The sequence below is a fragment of the Dicentrarchus labrax genome, unplaced genomic scaffold (genome assembly GCF_905237075.1).
Source record: "Dicentrarchus labrax unplaced genomic scaffold, dlabrax2021, whole genome shotgun sequence".
Classification (NCBI taxonomy): Eukaryota; Metazoa; Chordata; class Actinopteri; family Moronidae; genus Dicentrarchus; species Dicentrarchus labrax.
In genome coordinates, this window is record NW_026136718.1 from 29280239 (window position 1) to 29297875 (window position 17637).

The 17637-nt window shown below is 39.4% G+C and overlaps 1 protein-coding gene across 11 annotated transcripts in view; it reads left to right on the top strand.

Annotated features, from left to right (window-relative positions):
* Positions 1–17637, top strand: part of szt2 (SZT2 subunit of KICSTOR complex) — a 117416-nt gene that overhangs the window by 88451 nt on the left and 11328 nt on the right. For 10 of the 11 annotated variants that reach the window (XM_051377722.1, XM_051377725.1, XM_051377721.1 and 7 more), the window contains 5 exons: positions 655–857; positions 1530–1626; positions 3286–3366; positions 4981–5055; positions 15207–15272. In XM_051377722.1, coding sequence (XP_051233682.1) covers positions 655–857; positions 1530–1626; positions 3286–3366; positions 4981–5055; positions 15207–15272 — 522 coding nt within the window. The remainder of the gene's footprint in view (positions 1–654; positions 858–1529; positions 1627–3285; positions 3367–4980; positions 5056–15206; positions 15273–17637) is intronic. The other variant, XM_051377731.1, reaches the window with a different exon arrangement.

A 17637-nucleotide genomic window follows, 5' to 3' on the forward strand; every position in this document is an offset into this window, starting at 1 on the left:
GATCAATAATAAAAACATCAGACTGTGGAATTTGGATCAGTACATGGATCTGTGATATCTTTCCAATATGTGAATTTGCTAACTATCAGCACCCAGTACCAATATTGGATCAGATTAGGGCTCAGCTGTCAATCATGATGTGAAACCCCATTTTTATAGCTTCAAATAACTAATTAAAACCAAACTTGGACCCTTAAACAAACATCAGTGTCATAAGAACTGCCTAAAATACCAGAAACCATCTTTGGAAAATATTTATGGATGATGGACCTAATAACCTATACTGCAGGCAGCCACCAGAGGGCGATCAAGATGTTTTGACCTCACTTCTGGACAGCTGTCATGTCGTCCATGTTTATATGTGTCAATGGTCAGGACTCCTCTTTGGCCAATTTACTATGAGTCGTTTCCATGGCCTCAATGGCAGAGCTCCAAGGGTAATGGGCACATGCTATCATGTCATATTCATGAATCACAGAGAGGACACACATGTGTTTTCAGTCAAACAAACTATTGTAATCTAGTGTCTTTTAGCCATAGTTAAAGGTAAATATTTTGTTTGCTTAAAACATACAGTGGTGCACAAAATCAAGTTGGCATACTTGAAGAGGGTGCATTGTTCTATAAATGGTGAAACTCTGATATGTTTTCCAGAAACGGCATCGCTCCAGCGACTCCACTGCATCAGGTCGGGACCGAAGCTACAGCACTGACTCAGCTGACATGCTGCCCAGCCGACTGAAGGAAGAACCCTGGCTGCTTGAGATTTCCAGCACCTTCCTCCAGCAGTATGTCCAGTACCTGCAGAGCATGGGCTTCATTCTGGTCCAGGTCCGGCCTCAGTCTCCGGCTCGCAGGTCCGTATCCATAAGAATGTTTCATTTTTTTTGCCTTAGTTACTGTTAAATGTCTACATTGCTTGTCTCTGGGTTTTCTGTTTGGCATATGTTAGAATTATTTTTGAGGCTCTCCCCATGACCAAACTAGGGTCTATTGCATGCTATACACTGTCCTGCACATGAAATCCTAAAGGAAAGTAAGTAGTAAATGGTTTTCATCCACTTTATTTTTATCCAGGTTGGCCAACCCATGTTAAAATAGATGAGTGAGATGAGATGATGAAAAACATACCTGACCATTCCATTCGTGTTTTTCTGCATTTATCTGCTACTTTTTTGTGTTAAACTTGAAAATGTATCACTCCAATTCTGCCTCTCTACCAGTTCGCTCCTCCACTGTGAGCAGCATTCATCCATTAGTCATCATATGTGTTTTGATCCTCATCCGACCCCTGAGCTCCCAGCATTGCGGCCCCATGGCTGATATAACCAGAGCAGAGGCAGGGCAGATGCCTGTCCTGCCTGCCTCCACCACTTTCTAGGCTCAGACCATGTCACTCTCTCTGAATTATCTCTTATGGGTTGGCCATGCGCTGTTTGTGCTCCATCAGCCCTAAGGCTCAGACCTCTTTGCTTTAAGCAGAACCTAACTGACCCCTGTCCTCCACCCCACCCGCACATCTCTTACAGCATTGCCCGGGCTCGTGCTGCCATGCTGAGCTCTATGTCATCGGAAGGGAGGATGTCTTTTTCTTACGTAAAGCAGAAGAGCGAAGACAGCCCTAAGGTTTGTGTTCACCTCGGAGATATACAGACACAAACACACACACACACTTGGGGACTGAGGCAGGGCGGGCTGTTGTAACTGTCCATTTGTCCAGCTGTTCCCTAGAAACATTGTTGGCGTCATTGCTTGTAATGTTTTATTTCCAATTTACATTTTCATTAATTCCCGTCTTGAAACCTACACATGTAGTGCATTCAGTTTCTGAATATATTTTTTGGAAGCTGGAATTAATAGTAGTAATAGTAACAGTTTTACTACATACACAATCCAAAAACATGCAAACAAAACAAAACAAAAACAATGTGCAGTACCCAGTCTGCTGCAGGAATATCTAACATAGGATATGACAATTGTAAAGCATAGCTGACCTGCTCCATTGGCTAATCAGGGACTCACTCCGCCTGCAGCAAGGATATAGTTTGAGTTGTGGTGAGGTGGGCCATACGGATTCATTCATGATTACCCTTCTACTTTATATCAAAAATGGCTGCTGTGAAAATGGTCTATTAGCTATTATTTAGTGATCTTGTCTTTGATCTCACATGAATGACCATCTCTACATAGCCTAGCTATTGCAAAACTGAGTGTCTAAAGTTTTTTTTAAAACCCCAATAGTTATGATGTGGTTGATAAAAAGAGGTGGAAAAAAGAGCAACTGACACAGCAAAGGATGAAGAACAAGCAAGTAATACTGATGAAATAAAAAAGACTGCACGTCGGTGTCTGGTCCTCTTTGCTCTCTATGCCCTTGTAAAAAATAGGTTATTATTTAAAACCATGTCTGTCAGAATGACAAACAATGAGAAACTTGCGCAACCTCTGATGTACACTGTATATTTTTGTATGTCTCTCTGTATTTTCCTGTGAAAAGCGGATGTATGCTTCCAAAGACAATGTTGCTGATGAGTGTGTGTTGTTGTAGTAATGAAAAAAGACTGCAGTGTGCAATTCCCTGCAGGGCGTTCGAGAACCACAGTGTATTTTTTTGTCAGGTGGTGGTAACCTTTTCATTGCTGCTAACATCAGCGAGAGGTGTTTTGGATTTTAACTTCTTTTTCTTTGTGGCACAGTAAAAACTTCACTAACTCCCAAACAGGGCTACCTCCCAAAATCAGGTTCTGAATTAGAACTGGTTCCAAAGTCTGTTCTTTTATCGGTACTCTGCAAAACCAGGGAGTGGGATTAGCAGAGCAGAAAATACAGTTATAATTTATGGTCGTAGGTGCAGCCTCTCCTCTGTGTCTTTGAGATGTGATGAATAAACTTGACATTTCAAGATTAAAGTCGAACTTTTGAGAATAAATCAAACTACTAGCATTTGCGCATTTGGCTGCCTCTATAAAATGCCAAAATTGTACTTGAGAATTGGTTTTAGTAGCAAGGAAATTATTTATCTTTTAGCGCATTAACACAGTGTGGTAACACGTATTAGAAGAACATTTTATTTTAAATCCCAGCACAAAATATGTGCAACACTGATTAAAAACCAGCTGTATCTGCCTTCAAACGCCTATATTAAACAAACTGATTTGTAAGATTGTTTTGTAAATAAAAAACTGCCAGCTGGAAAGATGCTAGTTCCACCTCCTGTGCACTGCCATGGTGCCCTTGAGCAAGGCACCCAACCCCTAACTGCTGTTTCTTCTAAATAAACTTTAGACTACAGCATCTGGCACTACTGCATATCACCTCCAGAGGGCGCTGCCAGGGGGGATCGTGTTGATGGAACTGGCTTTTCAGGTGAGATGAGCAACCTGAAGGGCACTCAAAATCACTAACACTGTTGGTCCCTGTTAATGTTTTAACACATTTATGTATAAAGAAATTCTGGAGCATACCATAGATTTAAAACAAAATGGCTACAAGGATTACACTATGTGACAGTAACTGTCAAAATGAAACTCAAAGAGATAAAATGTCACTGATATTACAAACCTCAGAAGTTTCAAGTCAAAGTTGATTTTCATGTTGCACAAATTAAGAGTAAACCAGTGGATCCCTAATATTCAGGGTTTCAAGCAAAGCATGTTGGGTCTAGTTTGAGCAAGACTAAGACTCTACAGCCATGCTAGCAGCCTTGTGAGACTTTACGCGGTGGTGTTTTGAGCTAAATGCTATTTTCGTAGGCCAATCCAGAAGTTGGCATCATCCTGGTTCCTTCAAACAAAAGCCAGTATAATTTTTACTTTGGATTATCTCTCATGTGAAGTGTAGATATTATACAGTTTGTTACTGAAATACACGTTAACTCTGCCAATATGGGGATAACTTTAAATAAAGTCTTAATACATTTCTTATAATAATTTCTAAGATGTGAAGAGCAAATTACGCGTCATAGAAGTCACTATAACATTTCTTTTCACATTGTTATTGTTAACAAATCCCATAAAAAGACTAAAAGCCTTAGCCTAGCATGGGCCAAGCTCCAAAAACACTACATCCTACACTTTCCATACTGCCAACTCGGTAACATCTTTCATCACTGCCTGATAAACATCCACGCCTTTCAAAATCTTCAACACCAGCTGAGGTAATAGATTTATTTTAAAGCTGCAATAGGTACTAACTAAATATAAAAATAACTTTTCGTCATATTTTCTGAAACTTTCATTATATCCTGACAGAACAGATTCCTCTGGCTCCTCCTAGTGCTGCTAATGGTATTTACAAGAATCCACTGGGCCTGAATGAAAGCAACCAATCGGAGCCAAGGAGCAAAAAAATACTTTGGGTTGGTGGCTTGAAGATACTGATTCGATTGAGATTGTTGTTATATGACGACCTGGGAATGAGATTCAACATTCAATTATCTTTCTTGGCTCTGATTGGCTAAGGCAGATTATAGTGAACATTTCAGGAAATATATAACAAAAAGTTATTTTTATAAAAGTTACCTACTGCAGGGTCAAGTAATTTATTTAACCTATCTAAACAAAGCTCCTACAGATTCATAGAAAACAGAATACAACTGCTTTCACAAGCTGGGACTAGTGAAAGAAGGAAAAATATTTACTTTCAGCAGAAGATATTAATGGGAGCAGGACTAATGTGTTATTATATTTCCATGTTCTCATGGTACAGTATGTTTGACCCCTATATGCGTTGTCTGTGACCTTGTTATTTCCAGGCAAACATCACAGTTAGTTTTCTGGTGTGTGTTTTGTCTTGCTGCTACTGGCTGTTACCCTTTTATGCATCAGTTTTTGTTGAGCTTGTGTTGAGGGGGTCAATTTCCATTGAAGGCCATTTAAAAGGCCTTAATTTACCATCCTGACTCTCACCTATCTGTAGATGGCTTCAACAACTGGTCAGCCACACATTAATGTTTTTACGTGTGCCTTCTCCTTCTGCCAGGGGTGTTACTTCTGTGTGAAGCAGTATGCTCTGGAGTGTTCCCGCATTCCCATGGGCCAGACAGTCAACTCCCAGGTAAATGCTTGACTGCACTGCTGTGTGTATACACAACACTAAGCTGTGCCTCTTCTTTAGGGGTTTGTTGGGGTTAATGGAGAGAATGAGAGAACAAGAGTAACAGAAAATGGAATATGAAATGATTGAAATGTCTCAATATCACATGTGGGAGGGCAGGTGTGCTGATGATCTTTTACATCAGTGGTTTTACAGTCAGATCCAGAGACGTTGTTTGGCCAGAGGGAGGTCTGGGGTCTTAATTGGGTTGCAGGGGTTCTTAAGAATGTCCCAAGCTACTGTTTAGGAATCCGTGGGTCTTAAAGGGGTTCCAGGGGTCATTAATATTCAAAGTTTGGGGATTCCAGGGGTCTGTAATAGAAATTATGGCAATTAAAAATCTGTACTCTGACATTCTCCACTTATGCGTACATATTTCTACAGTTTTGCAATCAAAGACACCTTAACTCTCACAGTATGGGGATAACTTTGAATAAAACCCTATTAAATGTCTGTCTTGGTCAGAATGATTTGAGATGTGAACAGCAAATTACTGTCAAGCCCATTGATGATGAATGATTAGAGTAGTTATCTGCTCTAAGTAGCCGTCACTGTAACATTTCTTCTTACCAGATCCCACAAACTAAAACGTGTCTCAGTACTTTATGACTTTCTTACTCTGTCAGTGGCCCTCTTTTCCAAGCACACTGGTTCCCACTGGAGACTTTAAAAATGCCTCACAAATACATAGTTAAATTTTTAACTAACTTTAAGACTCCTTTTAAGATTTCCCTTAAACAGCTGGCTGCTGTGGTGTTTTTTACTATTTTCAGCAGCAGATGACATTCACAGCCCATTAAATCAAGCGAGCACAAGGACAAGTGCACAGCAGTGGGTCTCGTGTGCGCAGACTGTGTTTCTCCAAATGAACCTGCTATTTCGGTTCATGCATGTGCAGCAGCACAAAGTGCAAAAAGGCTGAGTGACAGGGAACACAGATGGGAGGGTGTGATGATTAATAAATCCACCCCCAGCCAGTCGCATCACTGGTTTCAGAGCTGTGAAACAACCAGTCACGGCGAAGCATGACAACAGCTCAACAAATGAAAAATCGCTTTCCTTATGAAATCACATTCAGCGGCTTTACATGCACTTAACTAACCAAGTTACTATCGGCTTTCTGCAGTAAACTGATTTCTTAACTGTGATGTAAATGAGCTGTGTGGTTACAGTAATCGGGTTAGGGGATTAGAGGTAGATTTGTCCTGGAGAACGCGAAGAAAACACTGGATTTACAGGCAAAAAGCCTGCAGGCAGCATTAAAAAAACAGTATTCATTCTGCATGAATAATCTGCGGATGTACACACAACATTCACTCTCTCTACTGGACACTTTACATACAGTCTATTTTTAGCTGGTTTTGAACAATTTAAAGTTAATAAATAGGCTTTTATTGCCTTCAATCAATAGTGACAGCTGAAGTGTGGGAGGAAAGGGGGGAGAGAGAGTGAGGGTGACTACCAGGTGAGCTACCAGGTGAGCTACCAGGGTACCTCGCACCACAAATTTTCTATGACCAGATATGTTGAGGAACTTCTCTAAACTGCTTTGGAGTTACGTTTTCTCATTAGTATGCAGATATGTAAGTCACGCCACTTCTCTTCTCTCAACGGCAAATGCCAGACAGACAGTTTAAACTAAAAATCAGTGACACGGGGGGAAAAAACTTCAAAAAGGAAAGAAACTGAGAGATTGTCATTGAAAAACACATCAGAATACAAAAATAATATCAAGATGAAATTAAAAGATTCTTCATGTCTTTTATTTTTCAGTTGGATTTTTTCAGGTCAATACCTTTCACTGCCATTATAACCTTTTCCAATACAGGTGTATTAATGCTAATGTTTACTTTTTCAGGTCAGGTTTTGTTTTCAATGTCAAATTATATTTTCAATGCTAGAATTTGTTCTGGCTCAATAGAAAACCACAAATACTGTATGTTTATTCTTCAATTGTACCATATTTTTCATACTTGAACTACAGCAGAATCATGCTTCCACAAGCGCTTGAAAGGAAACTGTTTAAATATATATCATTTTTAGTGTCTCGTTGATATGTTTCTAATGGATGACAATGGAGCTCTATAGCACAGAATAAGGAGATATATCGGGCTTTGATACAGTACTTGTTATTAGATACATTCATTTTTGTTTTAGATCTTTTCATGGGGTATATTGAAAAGACAAGGGTTCCAAGACTGATCCCTTTTAATGTATTTGCTCAATTCCAGCCAAGTTGCATCACAAAACACTTTCTCCAGGAAAGGCCTGCCAAATAGTAGGTTACGAAATGCTCCCATCAAGTCTGTCAAGCCACCTTTTGGAGTAAAAACAAAAAAGGGAAAAAAAGCTTTCATGACATGTAAACATTTTATCTTTATAAGCAAGTCACAGCATACAACAGTAAGTACAATACATTGCAGTTAATTTCAATCTTTGCCAGGATAATTCTGTTTGCTAAGCAGTTCTCGTCGATGAGCACTCTATGAAGCTGTGATGGCAGCCATTCGGCACATATTTCCCAGAGCTTGTTTGTGAGGTCCTCAGGGTTCAGCTGATTGACTTGTCTTCCTCTGTCTCTCCCTCTCTCATTCTTTCATTCCTCCTCTCTGCATATTAAAGCTGAACTGAGGCCAGGTTGGCTGGGAATATGGAGTGTAAATATTTAAAGTGGCTGCTTTGCATGTATTACAGTGTCTAGATGTTTCTCACTGGGGGCATTTTGTGTAGTCTTCTTAGCAACTATACTATAAAGGTAGTAACATAAAAGCCATATGTAACTAAGTTTTGGGGTTATTGTCCCGTACCTTCTCAAAGAACAGGGGTAGATCTAGAGGGATGGCATGGGGTGGCAGCTGCCCATAAAATGCCTGGTCATCCCAGTTTGGTGTCAAATACTGTCAAATTTATCACATTCATTTAGATTTTCCAAGCAAATATTGATATATGTGATTGTTGGTGATTCAGTCAGCATATATTTCTGCCACCCCTTAAAGTCTCTTAAACCCTCTGAACAGCCCATGAATAGAGAAAAAAAGAAATGCAGAAGTTTTTTTGTCATTTATTTTCAAAGCTGTAGACAACAAATTCAGTCTAATTGGCCATTTAGACTAGTACTTAGAGGTACTTAAATAAACAGAAATATATGTAAGTAATTATTACAACAGAAGGACTCAGGCCTTTTAAAAAAAAAAAAATTGTTTAGACCACAAGTTTAGACTCCCTTAGTGACTTTTTAATACAACTAACAAAATTTACATCTGGATAAGACACTTTAGACTAAGGATGTCCCAATCAGGTTTTCCTTGGCCTTGAATATTGGGTATCTGCCCGATTCAGACTGAATACTTATATATGCCAAAATGTTTATTAAATGTCTGACACATTGAAATAACAAGCATTCATTCATTATTTTGGAAACTAATTATTATATTTCCTTGACAAATGTATATTTATCTAACATTTGTTTTTGGACCCCAGTTTATATCCATTCTTAGCACTGGAGGGTCTTTTGCCTTTTTTTTTATTATTATTATTTTTTTTATAAACGTAACCGCCTGTGAAGATGAAATCCTGATGCTCTCCAAGAGTGATTCTTCATCTGGAAAGAAAATAACTTTGCTTCAGTACTTTCACTATCCAGGGTGTTATTCACACCATGTCACTTTTCAGACTTCATTGGGTTCTCCAGTCTGTACTGTTTTATCTATTCCCAGAGATGAATTACTGTAAGAAAGAAAAAAGTATAGTACAACAGACAAACATGCAAAGCTGCCTGCTCTCTGAGAGGCTGAAGTGAAGTATATTTAAGCTAAAGGAAGCTCAAAATAACGAAATAGGTGTTTATTATATTTGTGGTCTTGCCATCGGTCTTAAAATTAAATTAGATTAATAGTAGTTGATGGCATTTCTGTGTTATTTCTTTTCTTAAAGGACCAGCTTTTAGGATTTAGTCGCATCTAGCGGTGAAGTGGCAGATTGAAACTAACTGAAGAAGTGTCTGTATTTGCCAACCTGTAAAGTGTGTTGGAGAAACTATGGTGGCTGTGAAACTTCCAAAAACGCAAACGGTCCTTTTCTAGAGCCAGTGTTTGGTTTGTCCCTTCTGTCCAACTGTAGAAACATGGCAGTTCAACATGGCGGACTCCATGGAAGGTGACCCATGGTGTCAGCATTTTAAACAATAAAAATCTATCCAATACAAATCAACCAAATCAGTTCAGTTCAGTGGAATTGCTGCAATCAGTGTATTCCAAGGTCCCAGGAAGAGCGCCAGGCTTGGAAGCCAGTTTGACATAGTGGCCAAACTGTGTAATGACAACAATAGTGTCCATCATGTTAATGCACAGGGGCCTCAAAAGACTTTTTCTCATAACCTTACATTGTGAAAAGATTTGTTTCACTATCAGAATAGTATAGCATCCATTTGGTCCAACATCATTTGGAAAGTCTAGAAAAGCTGTGTGATTCAATAATTTTATCTCCTTTCAAGTTAACATAGGGCGAAACCTGAAGTTAGCAGCCAGAAGTCTCTGCTTCAAGCACCACTGAGCAGCTCTCATGGAATGGAGCCCCACCTCCAACGCTGTATCCGGTTCTACCTTAACACATTCATGGTGTATTAACTTGTGCAAACCTTTCACATTAAGGTTTACATTGGTAAACTTTTCCACGAGAATTTGTGCCATTAGCCACACAGGTGACAGATCTAACCTTTGAGGGTGTGGAGATCCGGAGATTTCAAAACAGAATAAGTTATGGTAGCGTATTAGCAGTTGCACCATCCACTTTTATTTAACCTGCTGGATTATAAGCTGCTTCACATAAGAGACATGTTTTTAAGATAATTATGAGTCAGCAGGTGATGATACACACATGTATCTTGAATAAACTTTCTGTTCTGTTAGCGACATCTACAGTTACTAGCTAGCTTGTAGAGCTATTGTGACTAACTTGTGGTAAGAAGGTTCCCTGGCTATGGCGTGTTAGTGGTTAGCTCCCCAGCTATAGTATTTATTTATTTTACTTACTTACAGAACATACATTGATTATGTGCATAAATCATACAGTATGTACAAACAAAACTTACTAGTAACTAGACGTCTCCGGTAGTTCATGTATTTGCTGTGTGATAGTCAGTACGACACAAGCTTCCAGAAAAGCCTATTTTCCCAAGATGCACAGAATGGTGCGATCCATTTGTCTCGTAAATCCCCCGGCCGAGTTGGAAAGTGTAAATCTCACAGCTATCTCGCGACATTTCATCGAGACACACCCCCTTTTGGTCGTAATATCAACCATCCCACTCGGGGCTCCTCAGAGTACAACGAGCTGAACGAGGGTGAACGTACGACTCGCAAAACAAAGATGGCAGCGCCCATATTGAGATGTATTTTCTTTGTATTTGTACTACGTTGGTCGTTTTAATGTCGATCTTAAATGCTCTTACACACTTGTTTACATTGCTGCTTTAGTCCGGTCACCAATTTATGCATTGCACGGTGTTGCTGTGCGTGCAATACAATGTAAAGTTTTGTTTTCCAGCTGGTTTGCTAAATAGGCTAATGTAGCTAACAATAACACTAGCCTGCCACTGCCCCTGGTGGCTCCTGGTGGCTCCTGGTGGCTCCTGGTGGCCCCTGGTGGCTCCTGGTGGCTCGAGACAAATGCCACAGCACTTGTTGAAATTGAAATAGGCGAAAATGGCAAAATATTTTTGAAATGTAAGACTTGCAATAACGGAATTACTTGAAATGTTAGTGTTTCTGTAGAAAAACATATTATTATTTCCCATTGAGCTTGTTTAGAAGAGCCACAAGTGTGTTCTAGGAAAAAAAGGGGGGTCCATGTTGAGTAACGCCCAGAAAATGCCAGCAATGGGGGATTGGGTGGGGGGATTTACGAGAGAAATGGATAGCACCACTTTTTGCTGTGACCAGCCAATTTAAATTTGAGTTACAAATGAATACAAAACAAGCTGGCTTTGTTATTTCCACCATATTCCAGATTTGATTTCTTCCATGTAAAAATTCTGAATGAAGATTTTTAGCTCTTATTTGATATTTGTGTAACTTCAAATCCTTTACCTGTGGAAGAAACCTGGTTTTAATCAAGTTTCCTGTACCTTTTTAATATATAGCCTACGTTTAATGATGGCTCACAGGAAGTATGACTCAGCTGTGTGTTCTGTGCACAAAGGTGAGATTTGTTTGGTCTATAAATAATCAGAAGTAGCAACTTGTAACATCTGTGATAATATTTCAGATGTAACTCTGATCCCATCTGCCAACATCCCACAGGTTAATTTCCTGTTTTCAGCCCTGGTTCTATATTAGGAGAACATTCACCGTTTCCATTCCCTCCCACTTGGGACTGATCCATTTTCAGATTTGAGCACCAGCGCACTTTGTTGTCACGGCACTTGTTGTCAAAATGTCTACAAAGTGACGTAAGAGTTTGTCTGTTATAGAAGAGACTTTGGCTTTATGCACAGCAGGGTGGCAAAAGGGTTTAAGTGGTGAGAAAGGCTACGTCTGTTACAGAAGAAGGTGTGTGCAGAGGATGTCCTCAGATAGTCTGAAGAAATACTTGAAATTGACTAAAGTGTATTAAATTGAATTGTCTTTCTGGAAACACACAGATATGTATGTGAGAGACAGGTTCATAATTACACTTAATCTGTTGTGCGAGCACATGTCAAAGAAGGTGTTCTAATTGGATGTCACCCTAATAATGCCCTAGTGACCAACAGTCTTGTGTGCCATGTAAAACAATATGGACTACTTTGTTAATTAAATAATACTAGTTAATTAATAGATAAATGAAAACAATCATCATATATTATAAATATGATATACATTACCATGACAGCTTAAATACATTGGAGTGGCATTTTTCACAGTATACATTTTGACAATTCATAGAAGGAAAAGCATGGATAAACATCCTGTTGATGTTCATGGCTTACTGGGACACCTAAAGAACAGAGCCAATGTGAATATGGGTAACACATGCTTTTCCTACTATGACAAGACCGAATATTTGCTGGGAAAAAGGTTTATTGTGTGAGTATATCCAGCTGCAGCTGCAAACATGGACGTGAATCCAAATATGGTTAGTGGACTGGTTGGGTCACAGAAGAGACTGCGGCCAAAACGTGAAAATATTTATCTCAACATACCGAACTACAAAGGCTAATTCAAGATTCAGAAATGAGACCAAAACGTTTTTTCAAGTTATAATATGTGTATGTTAAATGCATGTGTTTGTCAGTGTCAGGCCCAATCAGAGGCACAGGAGGGGCGGGTCTTCACTGCATACATGGGAGAAAAAACTATGCGTTTGCAAAGGATGATGATTATTCACCATAAAAAATGTATGAAAACTACATCTACATCTAAATATATTTTTAGCAGTTAGGCTAACACAATTCATAGTTTATCCTTTATTTCTTAATAGTTGCTAAAACACCTTTATTTATATTAGTGCTGTCAGTTTAACGCGTTATTAACGGCATTAACGCAAACCCATTTTAACGGCGTCAATTTTATCGCGGGATTACCACCTAGCACACTTTTTTTTTCACATGCTGTTGCAACAACTAGTTACGTTAGAAAAACTACAACACCACACCGGATCTAGCTAGACCAGAAACAAAACAACAGGCACGCCGCACACACTTGTTTAAGAGTAGTAGACGTTACGTTATGAGTGGATGGCGAGCGTGAGATGCCGAAATGGATGGATTCCTTGTTGTCTGAAAATGTCAACAGGCTTGTCTGTTTGAGTAAGTGGCTCAAAGCATAGACGTAGTAGGCTTACCTTTTATTGGTAACCGTTACTGTTCATTCTTTCTGAAATAAGAGGCTGGGTTGAGCCTCTGGTGAATAAAGAGCAGTAGCCTGACGGCTATGTTCAAAGCAAACTTGAGAAAAGTATTAAGCCATGGTTTAACTGCACTGTGCAAATGTTGTTTTCAGTAAAAACAACATTTGCACAAAGCAAGCCGATCCACTTTTCCATGTTGATAAGAGCATTAAAATGAGAAAAAATAATGGGACAAAAAGAAATCAAGGGACATTTAGAATAGATAAAAATGTGCGATTAATTGCGAGTTAACTATGACATTAATGCGATTAATCGCGATTAAATATTTTGATAGTTTGACAGCACTAATTTATATTTAGTGTTCCTAAGTCAGCTTTTGTTTGAATTCATTCATTGATTAGACCACATTATTTTGCGCTGAATGTTCCTTGATTATTTTGGCTCAAAGGCATAGACAAGGTTATCTTTATTTCTTTGCTTAATAGTTGCTAAAACCTTTTACCCTTTTCATTTTACTTTTTGATCTGCCATAGTGCACTATATTCCTCAGCCACTTTAGCTTTGTGTACAAGTGGGAGTGTTCGAGGAGACATTTGGACTGCTTTACTGCCTTCACCAACAGATTATATTAATTATATTATTAATAGGTATGGTTTGTAGGGGATGGGGTTTGTAGTCGCAGCTGGACATTTTTCCTATTATGGGATAATGCCAAATGCTGAAATGTAGTCATACAAGTATAGAAGAGTCATAAAGTCAGTGAACGTATATAGTAGTATCTATCTTGCGAAGACTAATTTCAACTACAATAAGCTACTGCTCATACCAAGACTGGCTGAACGGTTTGCTTTATGATCTCCATCAGGTGTAAGCTGGAGGAGATCCTGTGTTTGATAGTGTACGTGTGTCCATGTATGTGTCTGTCTGTAGCTAATCTCATACAACTGGATCCATCACCCTCATATTTTTTGGGCACATTTATTATGAGAACCTTCTGTGGTTGTGATGATTCACAATTTTCAAAAAATCTATTTTACTGACTGCTCTGTTTTATACCACCATTGACTGCTGACTCCTCTTAACCAGCACGTAGGGGCCGCAAGTGATCAACAGCTGCTTCAGTTTGGAATCATGTTTTTGCCAACATGCTCACGTTAGTGTTGGCAGATTCTTTTGTTGGTATTTTCACTATGGAATGAACATTTTACATTGTTGGTGTTTTGGAATTGCCCAAGGTTTTCCTCCATATGCAGCCTGTGTATTCTGGTTACACTTTGATTATGTAACCTGCATATTGTCTCCCCTTCATTCCACGACACTCATGCATATACGCTGGATACATAACCTGCCCTGCATTTAATCATGATTCCACTCTGACCATTATCTCCACACACAGTTGAGGTTTCACAGCTACTACTCTTTACTAGTTTACTACTGTTTTGATCTTGATCTTGACGTTGTGGAGCAGCCATCACATCTGACACGTTTTTAATGCATTTCTGTCCTACATCTAACCACTTTCTTTTTTTCTGCTTACAGGCCAAAACCAATCTTCATAACCACACAGTGTGCATAAATTTGTCAGCATTTCCAACGTCCCAGTGTCTAAATCTTATTTTATGATAAACTTCACAGAGGGATGAGTCTGGGATTCGTTGGCTAACTTTAGTAGCTTTGTTTAAAAATACTGTTGGTTGCACAACAAACTGCACATTGCCTGTACAATAACATGCAGTTATAATAATAATAATAATAATAATAATAATAACATATAAAGGAAGTGTTGTATTATTATCAACAATAGCTAGAATATATCTTTCTCTTACTACAGCACGAAAGCAATTGGGCTCCTGCTGTGACGATAAGGCAGTATTATTCATAGGGGATTGCCATGGCAACCTAATTAGAGTGTGTGTGTGTGTGTGTGTGTGTGTGTGTGTGTGTGTGTGTGTCTGTGTGTAGGTTTTTTACACATTACTGTTGTAAATACTTTGCCCACACTGCTGACTAGTGGTTTTATTACTCCACTTCTCAACTAGTGGAATAGTGAATACAACAGACTGGATTTTCCTACATTGACCTCTGGGCACCAGTCTTACCAAACAGGTCAACAGCTCTATTGTGTGTATGTAATGTGTGTCTCATTGCATTTTTGTAGTATGGGAAAGGTTTGAGAAACCATGTTCTTATTTATTCTAGTAGTATCTCTTCAGTCCTCCCTTCCATCCATCTGTCTGTGTGTCTGTGTGTCTGCCTAGTCCCACCTCATGTCATCTCTCCATCAGGGCAGCCTCCTCACCAAACCTCGTTGCAAGCCGTTCCCAGATGCCACCCCAGTATCTGACTGTGCGGTATGTCCCAGCCATTTTCAAGGGAGGGGTGTCTCACTACAATCAGGCTTCACCCCTCCCCACCGCTCTGCTTGCTGCCATCAGCCCTGGTCTCTTCCTTTCCAAATCTACATGTCTGTGTCATTGTTTCTTCGGGAATGAATGGGTTTCAGTGTTCAATAAAGTGTGCTTTCGTACCTGTGGGAGCTGCAGTTGCTACAACATACAGCTTGACTGTAAAGCAAGTACCAGGGTTAGCAGGATGTAGTATCTCAAAGACTGATTTTACTTGGGCAAAGGTCAGGTATTAAAGAATGCCCTGTTTTTGAGGTTCAGACCTCAGTCGAGCTCCCCTGTGATTTCCTTTTCCTCCTTGACTTTCAACAGGCTGTCCGTCTCCGTGCTTGCTGGTTCGGGTGTTGTGGGTGTCTCAGCTTGTGATTTTTCAAGTGTCTGTGCTACCACTGTTGTGCCCGCTGCCCTTTCTCTGATCATCTTACTATATTTCTTCTTGCTTCTTGGAACCTGTGGGTTTGACTGGAGCTAGGATTTAATTCCATACCTCAGTTCCAGTATCTCTTTGGGTTTAAAGGGTCAATCATTGAATAACACAGGCCTGAAACTGCTGCTGCTCTGCTCGCTGATAATCATGTAGACAGAATGTAAAATCGGGTTGGTTCTCCTGGCACTGAATGGGTTAAAGCCAGAGGTGTAGTGCTTTTTGTTTAAGTACCAGAGAGCACCTGTGACACGTGCACAGTTAATTTTTCAAAGGTTCCTATGGTGGCAAGTTTACATACATTAGTCAACTTTAACTGACCGCACGATCAAATGTTAAGCTGACTTAATTCATCATGTTTATAATATTACATAGCAATAAGCAAAACATCTAGCTAAGTAATGTTAGTCTATACCATGTAGAAGTAGTAGGTTGTAATTAGTGTGGCATTGAGCTATAGGTGAAATAAGTAGTGAGCAAATGAAAACTCGTTCAAAACATTTAGTCTTACATATGCTTTAGTGATGATTGGTTCTTGAAGCACTTATAAAATATAAATGAATTTATGCATCACTTTGAGAAAAAAGTGTCAGAGCGCCGTTCTACTGTTCTCTGGCAGCATTACATCAATGGTTCAAATCCTACATATCTGAGCAAAGGAAAATGATGTGGACTTCCCCAGGGTTCAATTGTAGGGCCTCTTCTTTTTCAAACTCAACATCCTCCCACTAGCTTAAATTAGGCAAAACTACTGAGTGAAAGTCACGGATGGGATGTGCTTAAAAGAAGAAATAATCTGAGGACTGTAGCAACGTGTGGGGAGCTCCATTCCTTAATTAAACACATACATATGGTGGGCAGTTTATAGGCTGAGTATTTTTAGACTTAATATTCTATACTTAAAATGTATCATTTCACATTTTATGTAGAACATATTTCACATTCATACATATATATATATATATATATATATATATATATATATATATATATATATATAACAAGTTTTTTTTAATGTTAAAATATATTAAAGAATTGACCTAGAAAGGTTTGTCTACACATCAGTTTTTTTAAAATATATTTTTGGGGGCTTTTATTGCCTTTTTAATGGATAGCAACAGCTTAAGATGGACATGGAAGGGGGGAGAGAGAGGGGATGACATGCTGGGGCCACAGGTTGGATTCGAACCCTCTGCCCTGCAGCAAGGACTCAGCCAGGTGAGCTATCCGGGTGTCCACTTTTAAGTAGCCTAGACCACTGGTGGTGTGTTCACAGTCAGGTAGTTGCAGCTCACTTAGAACCCTACCGCCAGAGAACCCAACACATCAGTCAGGGTATAAGGTCACTGCATTAGCTACGTATGTGTAAAATACAATACAAAACAAAATGACATAGTGTTGTATTTGTTTAAAGTACATATTCAAAATATTTCTGTTTTTCCAGGACAGAGAATACAGGGCCACACCCTCAAAGTGAAACGTCAGTGGAGGCCATCATTCAAGCTCTCCTATCATGAGTCCTTGCCTTTTTTTCAATCAACTTGCTTTGATTACAGATTGTCCCATCAATGTAGCCCCTGTCATTAACTGCACTACCACTGAGTAAGGCTGACAGGAGACGAGCTGCAGCCCTGTGACTCAACTAACAATTTATTCCTATTGAAGATACACGGCTTGTTTAATTAGATAGAACATGAGCCGTTTGGGATTACGGGTTAGGAAATAATAAATATTATCTTGATAGAGGACGCACACAGGAAATGTACTAGCTCTGAGCTAAAGAGATGTCTGTAGTCCCAGTGGCTTCCTGGCACCATAGATAGCAGGCGAAGAGGTCACACTTAATTTGTCTGCCAGACAGCAGGAACACCACCGGGAAGAGAAAAG